We start from the raw sequence: 17,730 nt of genomic DNA, 5'->3' as shown, positions 1-17,730 counted from the left end.
AAAATTAGCTTGTCAATCACAACACTGTAATCTCAGGGTAAGTACTTTAATAAGAAAATTATTGGCTGCTGCTACCATTCTTGGCACGAATTTAAGTTTTGTTATAACTAGCAAATTTAAAATAAATCTGAAAGTCTACTTACCTAAAACCACCACACAGAATTCAATCCCTCTGATCTTTGATGTACAAATTACTACTACGTAATTAGGTGTTTTCTGATGATGATGTGCATTACTGAAAGACCTTAAAGTCTCTGAAATGCCTTCTGCCAGGGAGTTTTGAGTAAATACAACTTGCACCAAATCTCGTGAAACACTGGCAGCAAGTCGAGCAAGCCAGGGTAATTGTCCTGGAGACACAGCGGAAGAAGGGCCTCCTATTTGTAGGGATCTGTCTTTAAAACTCGAGTCTTGTATTGCTTTAAGCATAATTTGTTCAAATTCTTCCTTGAGAGGCATCTGATCTGGACCTAGAATAAGCAAATATATTATTGAAGTACCAAGCTGTCAAATGTAGCCAGATAACTATATTGTGAAACAATGACTTGACTGCTGACATAAGTTGCTTTATGAAATCTGATAAAGACCTCAAGATGGTAATCTGACTGTCTTTCATAAATGTACCATCCTATGTAATGGACCGACAGGATGGAGCTTTGTGCTCGCAATCCCTTGCACAGTGAGCTAGTTCTTTTAATCCACTCTGGACCAATGCATTGAAGGTCTCTCTGATAGCTATAAGAGTTCCATATAAACAGATTTTGTGCAGCCCTGGGTCAGGACTTTGATCAGTAACATGAAACTGCTCTGAGTTTTATACTAATTGACATTGTCACTCAAACAGCCACAATGGCAGCTTGTGAAGGATTGCTAAGTGCCTATTTAACATTGCTCCATTTCACATTATTTTGCTTTAATGCTGTTCAGTTAATAGTGCCTGTATTCTCAGTTCATAGAATCCCTACATTATAGAAGGAGACATTCGGCCCACTCCACCGACCACAATCCCAACCAGTTCCTATCTCTGTAGCCCCACATATTTACCCTGCTAGTCCCCTGACACTAAGTGGCAATTTAGCATGGCCAATCCACCTAACCTGTACATCTTTGGACTGTGGGAGGAAACCAAAACACCCACAGAAAACCTACGTAGACACGGGAAGAATGTGCAAACTCCACACAGACAGTTACCCAAGCCGGGAACCAAACCCAGGTCCCTGGCGATGGAAGGCAGCAGTGCTAACCACAGCGCCACCCTCATTAGTTTTGGGAGTTTCATTTTAAAGTAATTTTGTGCCAGTCTCACGTAACTCTGCATGACCCGATCAGCACCACTTTGGAGCAGTCTCTCCAATTCCCTTCTACCACTGCCAACCCCACAACTTGAGACCTCTATTGCTCCCTGATTCACTCTCTTGTCTATCTGTCCTCTCACCAAACCACAAGCTCCCCGATCCTCCTGCACGCCTTTTCCCTCTCCTGAAGCCTCACTGCCAGCAAGAGCTTGAGAGATAAGCGGCACATGGCAGGAAGAACAGCTTCGAGCTAAATGACTGGTGTGGGTCTGCAGTGACCAGGAGGATCAGGGAGCGCAATGTGTGGTAACTGGGAAGTTCGGGAAGCAGGATTGGGAGCAAACAGGATCATCAGCAAGCGGTGGTACTGTAAGCAGAAAGTTACCATATTTGTTTTATATGTTAACATCTGTTTTATTTTAAAATTATTTCATTTACCAATATAGAATACAATCATGTCAAGTATTTCAACGTACAGGATATTACATTACAGCTCCTGCTGAACCTAACTACAGATTTATATTGGTTTTAGTGGAAAATGTTAATCATTTCAAGTCATTTCAATGAGAGTCACAATATTCAGCAATGCAGCTAAAACTTTAAGTCAGGGCTCACTGTAACAGAAAAAACTGTTAAGATGTTATAGGAATGCAGGGAGCAGGCTGCGAGGTTGTAAAATCAGGCAGGTTGTCAGCAGGTGCTATGCTCGGCACCTACCCACTGCCATTGGAATTTTACCAGTGGTGCGAAATTGGTGGATAGATCAACCGCTCTTAGACCAATTGCGACTCTGACAGGGTGAGTGGGTGGGAGGTGTCTCCTGATCAATCACACTGTGGCCCATAAGTGAACCCCCAGCTGCAAGGGCCACTCCTGTTGGAAGATCCCCCTGCCCATTCAATTGACTCCCTTGGCCTTGTTGAGGCCTGCCTGATTGGCCTAAGCAGCTCCCAGTGCCACTTACCTGCCCTCTGGTTCCTCCTCCATGCCTGCTGTCCTGGGGCCTGCTGTACTCCCAGCAGTGGGGCCATCGTTCTGATTGCACTGATGGGACTGAAGAGCTGCCAACCGTCTGTCTGATTGGCTGCTCTCAGGGCGTGGAGCATCCTACCTTAGAGGAACAGAAGTCATGGCCGCAGACAGTTCATTGTCTGATCAACACAAAGGTCAGTTGGAGTTTCCACGCACGGTGCAAGTGGGATTGCCCCTGACTTTTTCAGTCAGTAGCCCATAAAAGTTTGGCCATTATTACAAAGATGTGTTTGGAGTCTAGACTGAAATTAGAGGCTGAATAAATTAGGCTTGTACTCGTTAGAGTTTAGAAGAATGAGGGGAGATCTCATTGAGATGTATAAGATGATGGATGGGATGGATAGGATAGAGGTGGAGAGACTCTTCCCGCTCAGAAAGGGTAGTAGGACTAGGGGGCACAGCCTCAAGATAAAGGGGGGGGGGGGCGGTTTAGAACGGAGTTGAGGAGGAACTTCTTCACTCAAAGGGTGGTGAATCTCTGGAATTCTCTGCCCGTTGAAGTGGTGGAGGCTACCTCACTGAATATTTTTAAGACGTGGGTTGATGGGTTTTTGATGAGAGAGGGGATTAAGGGTTATGGGGAGAGGGCAGGAATGTGGAACTGAGCCACAACAGATCAGCCATGATCTTATTGAATGACGGGGCAGACTCAAAGGGCTAGTTGGCCTACTCCTGCTCCTATTTCTTATGTTCTTATGAAGATTTGCTGAAATAAAAGTCATGGAGAGTTTAAAATTCAGATAGGCTGTGCAAACCAAATTTGAAGTAATAGTATAAAGGATAGGCAAATAGAATTTGCCTATTCCACTCCAACTTGGCTTGAATGGTATATCCAGGATTTTCAAGCTTTCGTTTCTGTCAGGGTATGATTGACTAACTATCAAGGAGTTTGTACACATCTCCACCAAAGTCTATTCACATGGCATTACATTTAGTAGCATTTACTTGCGTACTGTTTTCCTAAGAGTTTCTTGAACTTCACTGACTGCACCCCATGTCTTAAACTCACATGACTGTCATTTTGTTCATGTATTTCCAGTATTTGAGACCAAAGGATGAGAAGGCATCATTAATGAGGATTAGGAAAAGAATTGGCCCTAGCCGGCTACTCTGAGGCATTTTTAATTAAGCGTTATGTAAGTGTTAATTGAACACTTTTAGAAAGACAGTCATAGTATCTGATACACTGAGTGTGGGCGGTGAGGAAATCAGCAATCCAGTGGATAAGAATCTCACATCCATTATAATTTAGATTATGGATCCTTGAATACTAATCTGTTTGAAAAAGGTCCTTCAATCAGAGAACCATTTGAGAACCATTTTTCTAGCAGTTAGTCCTTTCAAACCTCACCAGGAAGCAAAAGAGTATACCTTAATATTTATTTAAATGTAAACTGCTGAAATCTTACCAAGGTGGATCAGATATTGTATCGTCAAGAGGATCATGTTTTCCACCGTTAGTATCTGGCTGTTGGAGATTCCCAGCTGTTCTAGCTCAACTGAAGTCAGCTGTGGAAACTTGTAACAATTCACAAGTAGTGGACTTACTACAATATCACCAACATTGCCATAAAAATATGGTAAAGTGCCATAACCTGCAAAACACAAGAAATATTTCAATTTTTCCTTAATTCCCAAGATCAAATCTATTTCATCTAGGTGAGGGCACATCAGAGAAATCTGTTATTATGGTCTGGAAGGAGACCATTCACTTTTTAAAATAAATTCAACCTCCCAGTTATTAACACAAAGAACGACATAACAAAGCTTCACATTTTAAACAAAATATTTTCCTGTACCAGAATTAAACAAAGCAAGTACTATATATTTTGTAAACCCTTAGATTTTATATCTGAAAATCTCAAGAGATCACTTCCCATTCTGTTTTCAATTCTACCCAAGAGTTTCCCCACTCTTTTCAGGATCTTGAGGGTGATCTTACTACTCCTGGGAATAAACCAAAGCGTGCAACAGCTCTCAGGAATTCACTTTGATTTTCCTCTGTTTCCTAGTCTGACAATTAGACTTCTAGAGCTCTCTCTTTCAGGATTCCACTGTCAACCTCTTGCACTAGCTTTGCCAGATAGATCTGACTATTGTTCTTCTCCACGAATTTGAACTTTTCCTTCTAAATATGGGCCGCATTTGCAATTTCTGCTGAGAAATTCTAGGACAGTAAACATCCCTGTTTCCTAATGGCCTCTAGGCTCCTTGTTCTAGCTGCTAGTAGATTTACCACAGCCTTCCAAGTTGACTCCTGCCAGCTTTCTCGCTCTGCTTGTGTCTGTAAGAAACATGTGATAAACACAAAACATAAAATAATACATCCCTATAAAGCTTATCTCCATTGGAACATGGTATCCCAGGAATATTGCCAACAGAAATGCAAATTAGTTCTCTTTTACCTTCAAAATGATTCTTTGATTCTAGGGCCCACAAAAATAAGTTATATCTCTAACAGCCCTTTTCCTAAACATACTGGTTTCACTACAAAATCCAGGGTTTACAAGTTGTTTTGAGCTTCATTGATCTGAGGAATCTAAATCAATAATTGAAACCTTCCTGATTTATATTCCAACAGCAAAGCATTTTCCCAGATGTGTTAAGATGAACAGGTTACTCCTCCCATCTCAGGGAGCTTTTGAACAGTGAAAGATAAATATCGATGGAAAATTTGTGCCACGTGTCTACGCAGCACAATCATACACACATCTCAGTCCCCAGACTTATTTGAGTGCTGATCTTTCATCTCTGGATTGCAGTTGCAGCTAAAACATAAAAGTTGTCTTAATAATCGGCCCACCCACCAACCATAAAGGCAGACAGGCAACATAAAATTCTAGTCAATTGTTGTTTAATTTATTTAATTTGGCTTCGTCATTCTTAAGAGGGCACGCCTTTGATTCTCGGGCACACCCATCAACCGAAATATTGCACGTATGCGTGATGATGTCAGGATGTGCCCCCAGTGTCTTCTCATGAAACTTCATGCAATTCCAGGTCAGGCCTGTGACCAAACATTGTACCCAAAATTCTGTATCAAGCCTATTGAAACCATACTTACTTTAGGATTGTTCACCAATTTCTCAATCAGATATTTCCATTCATCTACGTTTAAAATTCAATTCCTAAATCTAAAAGCTATACCTCTAAAATACATGGCCAGGATTTTACTGCCCTACTGCGGCGTGTCTCGTCTAAGGCAGATACGGCGGGCCACTTAAATCTCAGTTTCAATATCTTAATATCCCACCGAGTGGGGCCATAATATCCTGGCCAAGAATTTTCAGATTAAACCTTTTCACAACAAAGTGTTTTCCAGCAGAATTTTTTTTAATCATATGTGCAAGTTTACCTTCAGAAGAGAACAAATTTATTTTACATTTCTGTCATTAAATCTAAAGAAAAATAGTTACATATACAAAAGATAAATCATCTGTTTGATACTGACCAGAGAGAACCGAGAGCCCCTACTCTAAGGGAGCTATAGCTAATCTCAGCTAGCACAGTGATGAGGCATTACAATTGGTCTAGAGGTTCTTGAGAGAGACAAGCAAACATAAACTAAAGCAAGGTTGGTACCACTGATCATGATTAGTAACTGCAGTTGCATGCTTAAGTGGCAAGTGTGATAAGTTTCAGACTTGCACTAGATATTTTGTCTGGTTAACCATAAGCAAAATTTAAGTCACTTACAATTAGCAACAACTACCCAAAATTTGGATATACAATAGACTGAAAGAGTATGGGAAATGTAACAATGAGACGCTGTGCTATATGAACTGGATATCATTTCTCACTGGGACAATCCCAATTCTCCAAAACTTTCACAATGATGAAATAAGGTCAAATTTGAGGCCACAAATTAGTTTATCTAGAAGTCAGTATGACGTAAAGTGAATCGATAAAGAAATATTTGAAATAAGTCTCACAACATTATACTTTGATTGTGTATTCCTCCTTATAACAATATATGCCACACAAGCAGACTAAAAACACCTGCTTTTCTCGGGCAGTCATCTAATTCCCACTATCTTTACAAAGAAAGAACAAAGAACCAAAACAGCCGAGGAAACAGGCCCTTCGGCCCAACAAGCCCGCGCCACCGTCTCTACACCACCAGTCCCCCTCTCCACCCACAACCCTTGTCTAATGTTTTATGGCCATCCAGATTGAGGGAAACTGATTTAGGGACAATTTATTACTGCCAATCAGCCTAACAGCACATCTTTGGGGTGTGGGAGGAAACCGGAGCACCCAGAGAAAACCCACACAAGCACGGGGAGAATGCGCAAACTCCCACAGACACTGGCCCAAATCCATGTGTCTGCACAGCAATCAGTGATAGTCACTGAGCTGTCGTCTTGCCCAGTATCTGGTCCAGTTTAGGCACACACTAACAACATGAAGCACTAGGCCAATCTCGAACAACCAAGAGCAGCCCAAGTACGACCCATCGCGTGTATGCCCCTCGTTGGACACAAGGCGGACCGACCTAAAACCTGTGAATGAAAAGGAAAGTAAGGAGAGCAAGGCAAAAAAAATCAATTAAAAAAACACACAGGCAAGACTAATATACAATGCACAAGATGGCACACTGAGATATGCTAGTCCTGAAATTAAACACGGGAAAATGTTTGCAGATAGCAGAGATAAACTTTCAGTCAATTACTGCAATGTGGCTGGACTTTCTGTTTTCATTATTCCATAAACACTACATCAGTGACTTTCATTCAACAAGCTCTTTGTCCAATGAAAATGACATTAACAGAGTTCATTTGACAGTTTTACTACTAAGTGCTACAATGGATTATTGGGGCCTGATTTCCTGATTGTGCTTGGCAGAAATGCTCCCTACTGCTACTCAGTAAATTGCCTGCATTTATAATATAATAGAGTCCATCTCATTTTAACTTATTAAAAGTATTTTAAATCCTAATATATGAAGTAGTAATGCTATAAATGTTAGCTCAGGAACAGTAAGAAAACTACATACCTATAAGGATAACAGGTCTCACTCCAGAATTATTTAATAAATTTTCAGGGATGATAACAGTTTCCCCTGCAGGAATTGCTTGTGGCTGCAAAACTCCAGCTGTCACTGATTGGAGAACAGGAATGGGTAGCAAAGCATCTATACAGACAAACAGCAAAGAAACAGGATTTTAACTTGGCTCAAAATGCTAATGTAAGAAGTAATGGCAGCATAGAGCAGAATGTTTCCTGAAATATGTTACCCAATTGAAAAGTCCTATAATTCACAAAAACATGTAATATAACTAAATTATACAGATAGGTTCTGGGTCACACTTATTGTCCATAACTAAAACTCTCCTAGAAAGCTCCATGTTTGTCTCAATTTGTCGCAGTTTATATAACACTACAAAGTAATGTAATGAATTGTACAATTATAAAGTTACACCACACAGAAGCTCAAACTTAATCTGTAGTGTTCTTTGGGGGATTAACTGAAAGACATACATTTGTCTCTCTGAGGTGTATGTTGTTGGACAAGGATGGCAGCGCTCTGGCACAAACAACAGAGGAGGAAATCTGCTTCAGGAAATCTCACTCTGGTAAACAAGACTGGCTTTATGATAAGTATAACAGTCCACTGTGGTACCAAGGCATGTTGCCTGGTTGCCCATGTTTCACTGTGTTAGAATTGCAATTGATCCATCACACCTTTAAACGTACAATCTCAGTCAGCCTGGTGAGGCAAGGCTGTTAAACTGAATGGTCAGAGGCAGTGTAATTTCAGGGTAACTCTTCTGTACCTTGCAGCAGTGTTGGTATAGGCCAGGGAAGGTGTGTCCTCAACACTTGCAGTCAGCATGAGCTGCAGTTTGGAAGGACAGACACAATAACAACTTGCATTTGTGTAGCACCTTTAATGTAACAAAACATCATAGGCTGCTTCACAGAAGCATTATCAAACAAAATCTGGCATTGAGTTACACCGGAGATATTAGGTTAGATGACTAAAATCTTGGTTGGAGAGGTAGGTTTTAAGGAATGTCTTGAAAGAGGAAAGTGAGCTGGAGATACACAGAGGTGAAGAGAAGGAGGTTTAGGGCCTTGGCAACATAAGGTGCAGCTGTCAGTGATGAAGTAATTACAATCAGGATGTGCAAGAGGCTAGAATTAAAGGAATGCAGAGGTCCCGGATGATTGTCGAGCTGAAGAAGGTTATGGAGAAAGGGAGGAGAGTCAGGTCCTGGAGGAATTTGAAAACTGGGATGAGAATTTTTGAAAATTCTCATTGCTAGCCCACAATCCAATGTGGGTCAGTGAGCATAGGAGTGATGGATGGGGGTTAAGTTATGAGCAACAGTTTTAGATTAGCTCAAGTTTATGTGAGAATGGAATTTGGGAGCTGGTCAGGAGAGCAATAGTCAAGTTTAGAGATAACAAAGTTATGATAAGGGTTTCAGCAGCAGATAAGCTGAGGTAGGATTGAAGTTGGGCTACGTTAAGGACATGCTCCTCGTAACTGAGAAGATATGTAACTGGAAGCTCGTCCAATACAACACGGAGATTGAAAATAGTCTGGCTCAATCTCACACTGTGATCAAAGAGAAGGATAGAATTGGTGGGTAAAATCAAAGACAATGGCTTTTCCCTTCTTTATATTTAATTGGAAAAATTTCTGTTCATCCAGTATTGTGACAAATCAAAGACAGTGGTGGGGGGTAGGGATTGAGAGAGTTGGTAGTGAAGTAGAACTAGCTGTTGCAGTGCACATGTGGAACCTGGTGCCATGTTTCTGGATGATTTCAGAAGGAGCAACATGTTAATAAGAAATAAGAGATAGATCAATTCGCTCCTTAGTTATACAAGAAACAGCAATGAAATAGTATCACTGATCAGGCTGAAGGGTGATTTCAGACTTTTCTTACCGGATCTTGTCACGGGTTGCACAGCCGGAACTGGGACTATTGCAGGCGCAGATATGGGGGAACCAGGAGACCAGCCACGATGACGTTTTTTAGGTGGTCCGGAGCTTGTCATGATGGCTGCAAGTAATGGAAGGACAGGCTTTTATTTCTTTAACACACTGAACAAATTTTTAAATTTCAATTCCTAGTCATTTTGAAAGCACTGTAAGTTGAACATTGTGTTTATGAAAATAATCAAAATAGCTAATATGACTGTTCAACTTGAACTTTTGCTCAGGGGCAATGAATGGAAGATGGAGGCATATGACAAAGATTATTATACCAAATAAACCATGTCCCACTTTGTACTGTTACAGATCAGTGGTTGGTATACTGCATTTGGTTTGTTTGCCCTTGGTCTACAGAGGGTAAAAGCAAAGTTCCTCATAAGCATCTAATTACTCCTCAACATGCGTGCATAAGTTCAAAAAATATAGGAGCAGAATTAGGCCATTTGGCCCATTGAGTCTGCTCTGCCATTCAATCATAGCTGATATGCTCTTCATCCCCATTTTCCTGCCTCCTCCTCATAACCTTTACCATTACCAATTAAAGATCTGTCTAATTCAAAACACAGTCTAACACAGTGCAGATGTCTGATAAGGTCAGCATCGAGTTAGGCAGTTGTTATTATCCCATGGTTTGCACTGCACAAGTCCCAAATTAGGAATTATGTTCTTCATTCTTCCATGGAATGTGGATGTCACAGGCAAGGCCAGTATTTGTTGTCCAAACCCTAACTGCCCTTGAACTGAGTGGCCTTCTAGAATCAGCTCTTTCTCCAGATATTTAAGTACACATTCCTCCCTGCAGTACTGAGGAATGCTCCAACATTGTCAGAGGCAGAGGAGGTGCTATGTTGTTGATCGGACGGCCCTCTCATAGGGATGTGGAAGTGATGCAGGGATCTCCTTATGCTAGCCAGTATTTATTACCTAGACAAAATGACAAGAAAAATTATTTGATCACTTTTCTCTGCAGTTTATGGGACCTTGCTACAGGGCACTGGGGAAAATAATCAGGGAGAGTGCAAAATTAATTTTAATCCCCCTATAGAATATCTTTCTTATATAGTTTAAGAATCTACAATATTTTAGATTTATCAGTCTTTTATAGGGAAGTCTTGGGCCCCAATTTTAACTGGGAGATGGGAGCAGTGTACTCAAGAACAGTAACGAGTGATAGTAAAACTTTGCAAGATATGGAGGTCCGGTCAATTTTAAGAGGCTAAGTCCTCATTTCCACAAACAGTTGTGCATGTGCTACCCAGCTGCATGCTGCAATTTCCAGTCATTATCTGGTTACTATTTATCAAGCCTCAATTCACCTCTTCAAAGGAGATTGCATTCTGTGAGGACTAACATTCTGGCAACTGAGAAGGGTTACTGGAAGTTGTTAATATGGCTGCAAAGAGAGGGAAGGTGGTCCAGGTTCTCTGATGTATCACTGGAAGTGCAGTGAAAATCTGAGAGTTGCGCTGTTCCTTAGAAGTGGAAGGAACAACCTGTCACCACAACCAGGAATCCCTTGATTGAGGTGGCTGTGGAAGTCAGTCCCAGACTAATGATGCCATCAAGCTCAATCTATTTCAAGAAACACTTCAGACCTCAATATCTTGGGTAAGTTCATTACAGGTTCTTCTTTGCCCATCTCTTGCAATGTACTTACTTTCACTCCCTCTTATTCCTTACACATCATCCACATTCCTTCTTTCCCCCGTATCACTTTTTTGATCAATCACAGTAAAACAGTATACTACTTCTCATCCTCACTTCTAACAAATGCTCACATCCTCCTCCCTTCTTTCACTGCTGGCACCAACGGCATTCTCATCTTAGATCCTTCAAACTGCACCTTCTCCCAAAAAACCTTCTCAGTTCACACTGTAGCCTCTTTCTGCTATTCACTGATGTCTACTCCATTCTTCCTTTCACCTGTGTGAGACAGAAAGTAGCTGTACGGATGGCACAGGTTCCACCTGTACTGGGTTGAATCCACATCTTAGCAGAACTGGTAAATTAGGAGATTGAAAGGGCTTTAAAATATTAAGATTGGTGGAGGAGGCAGGGTTCGACCACACCTGGGGTACTGAGTCTAGTTTTGGTTACCATATCATAGAAAGGTCATAAAAGAACTGGAGAAGGTACGAAGAGTTACAAGAATGATGGAGAAATGCTTTGGTATGCATATCAGGAAAGGATTGACAGGCCAGGTTTCTTTTCTCTTGAAAAAATGGTGAGAGGAGACCTGATAGAGCTCTTTAAAATTATAGAAGGTTTTGATAAGAGTGGATATAGAGAAAATGTTTCCTCTTGTGTATAAGAACTAGAGGTGTCAAGATAGACATCAAAAAATCTAATAGAGAATTCAGAAGAAACTTTATTACCCCAAGAGTAGTGAGAATGTTGAGTATAAATGCAAGTAAACTGGTTGGTTGGGCAGAATGGACTGTTGCTGTGCCATATATCTTGTGTAATCCTATGTGTGCAGCATGTGCAGAAGAAGCTCACATCCTTGCTAGCAAGCTGTAACACTATCCTATCTCTTTTTGTTGAAGCAGTGTACAAAATATTAATGACAGAGCCTGGACTGGGCAAAGAAGCACAAGTTTATGTGGAAATAACTCCAGTGAAAAAGAAGATAATTGAGATGAGTAGTGAACATAACATTTCAGTATTGATGATCGCAAGGTTGGTGGATCCGAGAGTAAGGTGATTAATTTAACCTTAGACCTGACCCCCCCACCTCATCTCCCACTACCAAATGCACCTTCAAATGACTTTAACAGTTCAACCAAATGTTCCATGTGCACATTTACACAATCTAATTACAATTATTAAATCTTCATCCTTTTATATTTTCTCTCAAACCCTCACCAAAAAGCACAAGCCCCCGACCAAGGTATAATTCATTTCAAACAGTGTGCTCTCTTGCAGACCATTCAGACTGCTGTGCTGCTGCCCCAAGAGAAGGAGCTTGAAAGAACCAGTGCAGCAGGTGGAGATTCCTCTCAGAATAACAGCAAGTCTTATCCATTGTCACATCTTAGCACAATACCCAACATGGTGTTTGAACTCTGCTCTGACTGCCCCAACAGGAATCCAGGAACCACAGTCTGAACCAGCATCCTCATGGCACCCAGTGTTTATTGGTCACAGGCTTCTCAACAATGACAGAAAGATGTACAGTAATCTGCCATCAGCTCCACTCAGGGCATTAGGACCTGACCTTGTGGAAGTGGTAGATCTAGGAATACATTGTTTAAATAGGATTGACAACATATGTGTTTCATTATTTATTTGGGAATTATTTATTTTCCTGAACAAACTGAAATCTTTTTCACATTTATCATTTTTGTGTGTGTTGGCTTTGTCATAAGATCAGCCATGATCTTATTGAATGGCGGGGCAGGCTCGAAGGGCCAGATGGCCTACTCCTGCTCCTATTTCTTATGTTCTTATTATGCTCTTGATGGGTAAGTTGGTTTGATTATTTTAAGGTTAAAAAAGATTCCAAAACAATGGAGTAAAGGTTGCAGAACTGTCAGCTCTTATCCCAGAACAAGACTCCTGGATTCCTGCTGCAGCGGAGCAGAAAGAAGAGTTTATGTGAAATGTATCTCAAGCCGTCCATCTCACCTCCAGAGTTTTCTCACATCCTCTTCCTCATCAAATGAATCCTGACTTGAGCATCCCAACGGTCCATTCTATGGTGCACCTCATAGTGACATGGTTCCTGTTGTATTTGTTTTGCTGGGCAATATCAACCATGGGAGAGGACAGCATCCCTTTACCATCTTGATGAAACATTAACTCTCGCTGGATTTTTCTAGCCATGCAGCAACAGGCACATACTGGAAAATGCGTGAGCCATTCAAAAGTCCATTGACTTCAGCGGGACTGGAAAATCTGTCAGTGGGAGAGGCCAGAAAATTCCAGCCTCTGTTTCTCTTTTCTCAGATATTGCCTGACCTGCTGAGTATTCTCAGTATTTTATGTTTTTTTTACTTCAGTCATCTTCTAAGATTGGTCATGGTTTGAAATATTGGGAATTCTGGACAACAGTGAGGAGATCGATAAGACCTTCTGTGAGCATCCCTCCTCTGTTGTTGCCTTCTCTATGGCACAATAGGCTGCTCTTCTTCCTCTTTTCTTCATTTCAATATAATGCACCATCCTTACTCAACTTCTCTCACTTATTTATAAAGATTCTCCAAATTGTAAGCCAGATCTAACAGAATCACAGCCCACAATGAAGTGAACGAGCACCTGTGAATGTGTAGCTTTATTAACATTGAGGCTCGTCTACATTATTGAGCAGATCTGCTCCAGTCTCGCTAGGATTCCCTAATGATGCTGTTTGTTTTTGTGAAACCCACGAAGCGGGTATATTAAAATTATATTAAGTCTTCATTACATCATGGGATGATGACTTATACATGAGTCCCTCACCTCTCTGTAGCACCAGACTCGCAATGACCTGAGTCACCATTCTTATCTGGGCAGCCAGGAAAGCAAAGGGCTGGTGATAACATTGAGAATTTCAATGTATTTTCACCTTGCCTAGTATTTCCTATCCATTGACGGGGTTAAAACCGAGATCCAAGTGTCAACCCAAAATACTGAATACAAAGCGAAAAGTACTGAGGGAAGCTAGCCCAATATATATGCTAGCCCAAATATTTTCTAAATAGCAAACTTGTTCATGATAAATTGATGTAACCAGTGCATCAAATTCTTTAATAAGTAGCAGTTCACAATTCAGTCAGGCTTTGAAGAAGTCATACGAATTCGAAACATTAATTCTACATCTTTCTCCACAGATGCTGCCAGACCTGCTATGCCTTTCCAGCATTTTCTGTTTTTATTTCAGATTTCCATCATCTGCAGTATTTTGCTTTTACCTACATTTCCATTCATGTTCACGATAGTTTCATTGGACTAGCATTTGTGACTATGTTCACCAAAAGTTCTTGCTTGCTTTCTTATAAGCAGGTAGTCTGCTGACTTCATCCTGCCATTTGGTGGAAGACAGCATCCAACCTAACAAGTTATTGCTAAAACATATTTACTCTATGCGCCTAAAGTGATGTGTTATAGGAATACTTTGCAGACATGTTCCAGCCTGGCAATGTATAGAACTTAGGCTGGATTTGAAGTTTGCAAATTGGGACTGCTACCGACATGTCAACATGCACAGTTTCCCATGATACATTAGGTGGACGAATGTCAAAATCAGCAGCCCACTTGCCATTTATTTAAAAAATCATTAATGGACAATAAAACAATTAATGGACCAACAAGCTAATTGACCTAAATATGACACGCCCCACACCATAATGCAGGTAAGCATAGGGAGTCTGCTTTTTCATCATCTGAGGTTAAAAATAAGTGGAAAGAAAGGAGGGTACATCTTGGGTGGGGTGCCCTCTGCAGATGGGGGGGGGAATCGCTTCCTGAAGATGATTGTAGTATTACTGATATGGATGAGATCAGAAATATTGATGATGCAACATGGAACCTTATTTACTATGCCCAAGTAAGTTAATATTGTGTGTGATATACCACAAGTACAAATCCGTCTGTTTTCATAATAAATGGTCCCGAGAATTATAAAATGTTCTTACTGTTATCTCCTGAGGTCAAGCCAGGACTTGATGATGTTGAAAGAGATTGGAGCCGAGGTAAAGAAGGACTGAAAAGATTGGATTTTCCAGCACTCCCGTTACTATTGGTATTGCCATTAACTCGCACAGATCCAGGTGTCTGGCCATTTGAACAGGGGGCTACATAAGACACAGATAAGCACTTGTGAAAGAAAAGTTGATATTAAAGATTATAAAGGAGGTTGAATCAAATTACTACTTCATTAATATGAATCAAAATCAATTTTTGTGTTACTGCACCTATTCCAACAGTTTTTTTAAAACCATTTGCACAATGACCTCATGGTGGTGTGGAACTGGGGATTGTTACTTTGTTCTGTTTCAATGCCAATATTTAGCATACTGCCTTTTGCTGCTGAGGCATGCTACTAGATCTCACATATCAGCTTTGGTGGGTGCTACCTGAGGAAGGAATGAATTAAATGAAAGTCAAATTCTTAATAAGCTGAAATTGAGTATGTTAAATCCAAAGTCACCTTGAATAGTACAACGATAAATCCTAGGAGATTTAGAATCTTAGAAGCTAACAGTATGAAAATAGGCCATTCAGCCCATCATACTTGCGCTGGCTTTTTGAAAGAGCTGTCATGCTGACACCCACATCTTCCTCTTTTTCCATAACTCTATAAGCTTCTCATCCTCAACTGTCTGTCCAACTCACTAATAAAAACACTTATGGAAACTGCTTGCAATTTTTCAGATGCATTCTGAATTCTGCCAACTACGAGTAAAAATAATTCTCTTCATCCTCCCTCCAGATCTTCTTCCAATTATTTTAAACCTATGAACTCTGCTTATTTGCCCAAGTGCCAGAGGGAATCAGTTCATTCTATCTACATTATGAACATGTCCCAGCATCCTGAAACTTCTATTAACTTTGGTTAACCTTCTCTGTGCAAAGACAACTGTCCTAACCTTTCAAACCTCTCCTCATAACTGAAGTTCCTCATACTTGGTAACATTGTGATAAAACTTCTCTGCACCTTTTCAAAGGCCTTTATCTGTTTCCTGATTGGTGCATTTAGGTTACTTCCTTTTTACTGAGTAAGCCAGGTGTAGAGGCCCAGGCCATTGTGGCCAATTTATGGGGAGCATGGTAAACACAATTAATCAAGAGAAGTTGGGAGTTCTATGAATCAGGCACTCTCCTTGTATATGATCCTGTGCCTAAGATAGAGTCTTGTAAAATTTACCCTGTAGATTAAGGTTAAAAAGTTAAAAATTGTTAAAAACAGTTCAAGAGAAGATGAAATAAATGATAAAGTAGCCATTAGGAGATGACAACTTTGGAATTGTAAAAACTGCTGTTTATATGAGAAAGGCTAAGCAAGTTAGGCTGAAAAAGAATGAGCTAGGCTAGGGGATAATGAAAGTCCTAATTTCAGTGCAGTAGTAATGAAGCAAGGGAAAAAACAACTGTAATATTACATTGGAAAATTAAGAGGAACAAAAGAAAATATCAGATGAACAATGACCACCATAGTATCAATAAACAAAGACAAGGGAGGCTACTGAGTCTCTTACATAGCCTATCAGTGGCCATTTAAGTGCCTCATCCCTCTCCCATTGCTGTTTCCCGCAGTAAGGGGACACCCTCATCAAGTAGGTAGTCTGGCAACTTTTATTGGTTGCACTGGGACTCCTTTGGGCACTCATGTGCCCTCCCCAAGGTCATACTTCTCCCTTTAACCTTCCCCCACTGGTCTCTCAAACCCAGTCACACACTCTCCCTAAGCCACCTTGCTGGAGTCTGCAGGCCAAGATGCCAGACTTACCTGAAGCCCATCCTGTATAACTTCCTCTTTTTTTGGGGGGACTGCCCATAGTCCCAGCAGCAACCACTGCTTGAACCTGGGACTGCTGGAATCACACGGTGCTAGCCAATCGGATTGGCTGGCAGCTCCCAAAGGCGGGAACTCCTTCCTTGATGGGGATCAAAGTCTTCCCCTGAGATAATTATCATTCCCCTCCCCACCACCCAAGTGTAAAATGGTTTTCTTGTGGGAAGACTCCTGACCAACCAAGGGGAGGGCTGCAAACATACCAGCATTTAAACTGCAGCCCAGGATTTAGGTTGACACCTTGTGTAAGTGCCCTGTGGCTGAAGGTCACATGCAGTCCCAGGAAGACAAGTGAAAGCCTGCAAGTGAGTGGCTCTCAATAGTTTTCACAAACCCCATGTGTGCCAACTCAGCAGCAGTGCTGGTAGGCGACCCATAATAGGTGAGCTAATGGTCCCTTTTGGTAGAAGTTGTTCTAAAGGATGACCCAACTGTGCAGTGTTTTTTTAATATAAACACTATTTTTATTTAAAAATCACACAATGTCCAGCAAAGGAAACACAGAGCACGGTGCAGAGTATGTTGCTGAAAAAGTGAAGAAGGCAGAAAAGAAATTTGAAAAATGTACCTGAGATTGGAGGTTTCCCAAGGTGTTGCATGGATAGAGCAAGAGGTTTTGCTATGTTTCCATTCCTGGACAGGTCCTGGCATCCTGGGTAATTGGCAGTGGATGATGCTGAACCAAGACTAAATGTTGATTCTGCAAAGTATGGATTACTATATTTTAATCAACTTTTACTCTGTACTATGGCCAAGTGATCAGAAAAGTTGAGTTCTTGAAATATTCAGCTTCTCAACTCAATAGGGCAGCATTTATATCACTAATTGTTTATGCTACACCAAATTTATCATCATTATCTTTCACTATATTAACTGCAGGATCAGCAAAATCTTCAATGCTTTCTAGTGACATATGAGAACAAACATAGGAAAATGAAACATTTCAAATAAACTACCAG

General features: G+C 40.9%; 1 protein-coding gene across 3 annotated transcripts in view; it reads right to left on the bottom strand.

The window, feature by feature from the left end:
• greb1l (GREB1 like retinoic acid receptor coactivator) overlaps positions 1-17,730 on the bottom strand; it is a 236,655-nt gene that overhangs the window by 68,309 nt on the left and 150,616 nt on the right. For all 3 annotated transcript variants that reach the window (XM_080194295.1, XM_080194294.1, XM_080194296.1), the window contains 6 exons: positions 17,340-17,471; positions 14,892-15,050; positions 9,227-9,343; positions 7,324-7,461; positions 3,737-3,922; positions 144-470 (listed from right to left, as the gene is read on the bottom strand). In XM_080194295.1, coding sequence (XP_080050421.1) covers positions 144-470; positions 3,737-3,922; positions 7,324-7,461; positions 9,227-9,343; positions 14,892-15,050; positions 17,340-17,471 — 1,059 coding nt within the window. The remainder of the gene's footprint in view (positions 1-143; positions 471-3,736; positions 3,923-7,323; positions 7,462-9,226; positions 9,344-14,891; positions 15,051-17,339; positions 17,472-17,730) is intronic.

The sequence above is a fragment of the Carcharhinus amblyrhynchos genome, chromosome 8, assembly GCF_965287045.1.
Source record: "Carcharhinus amblyrhynchos chromosome 8, sCarAmb.v2.hapA, whole genome shotgun sequence".
Taxonomy (NCBI): Eukaryota; Metazoa; Chordata; class Chondrichthyes; order Carcharhiniformes; family Carcharhinidae; genus Carcharhinus; species Carcharhinus amblyrhynchos.
Note: the sequence above shows the minus strand (reverse complement) of the source record. Positions and strands in the feature narration are given on the sequence as shown.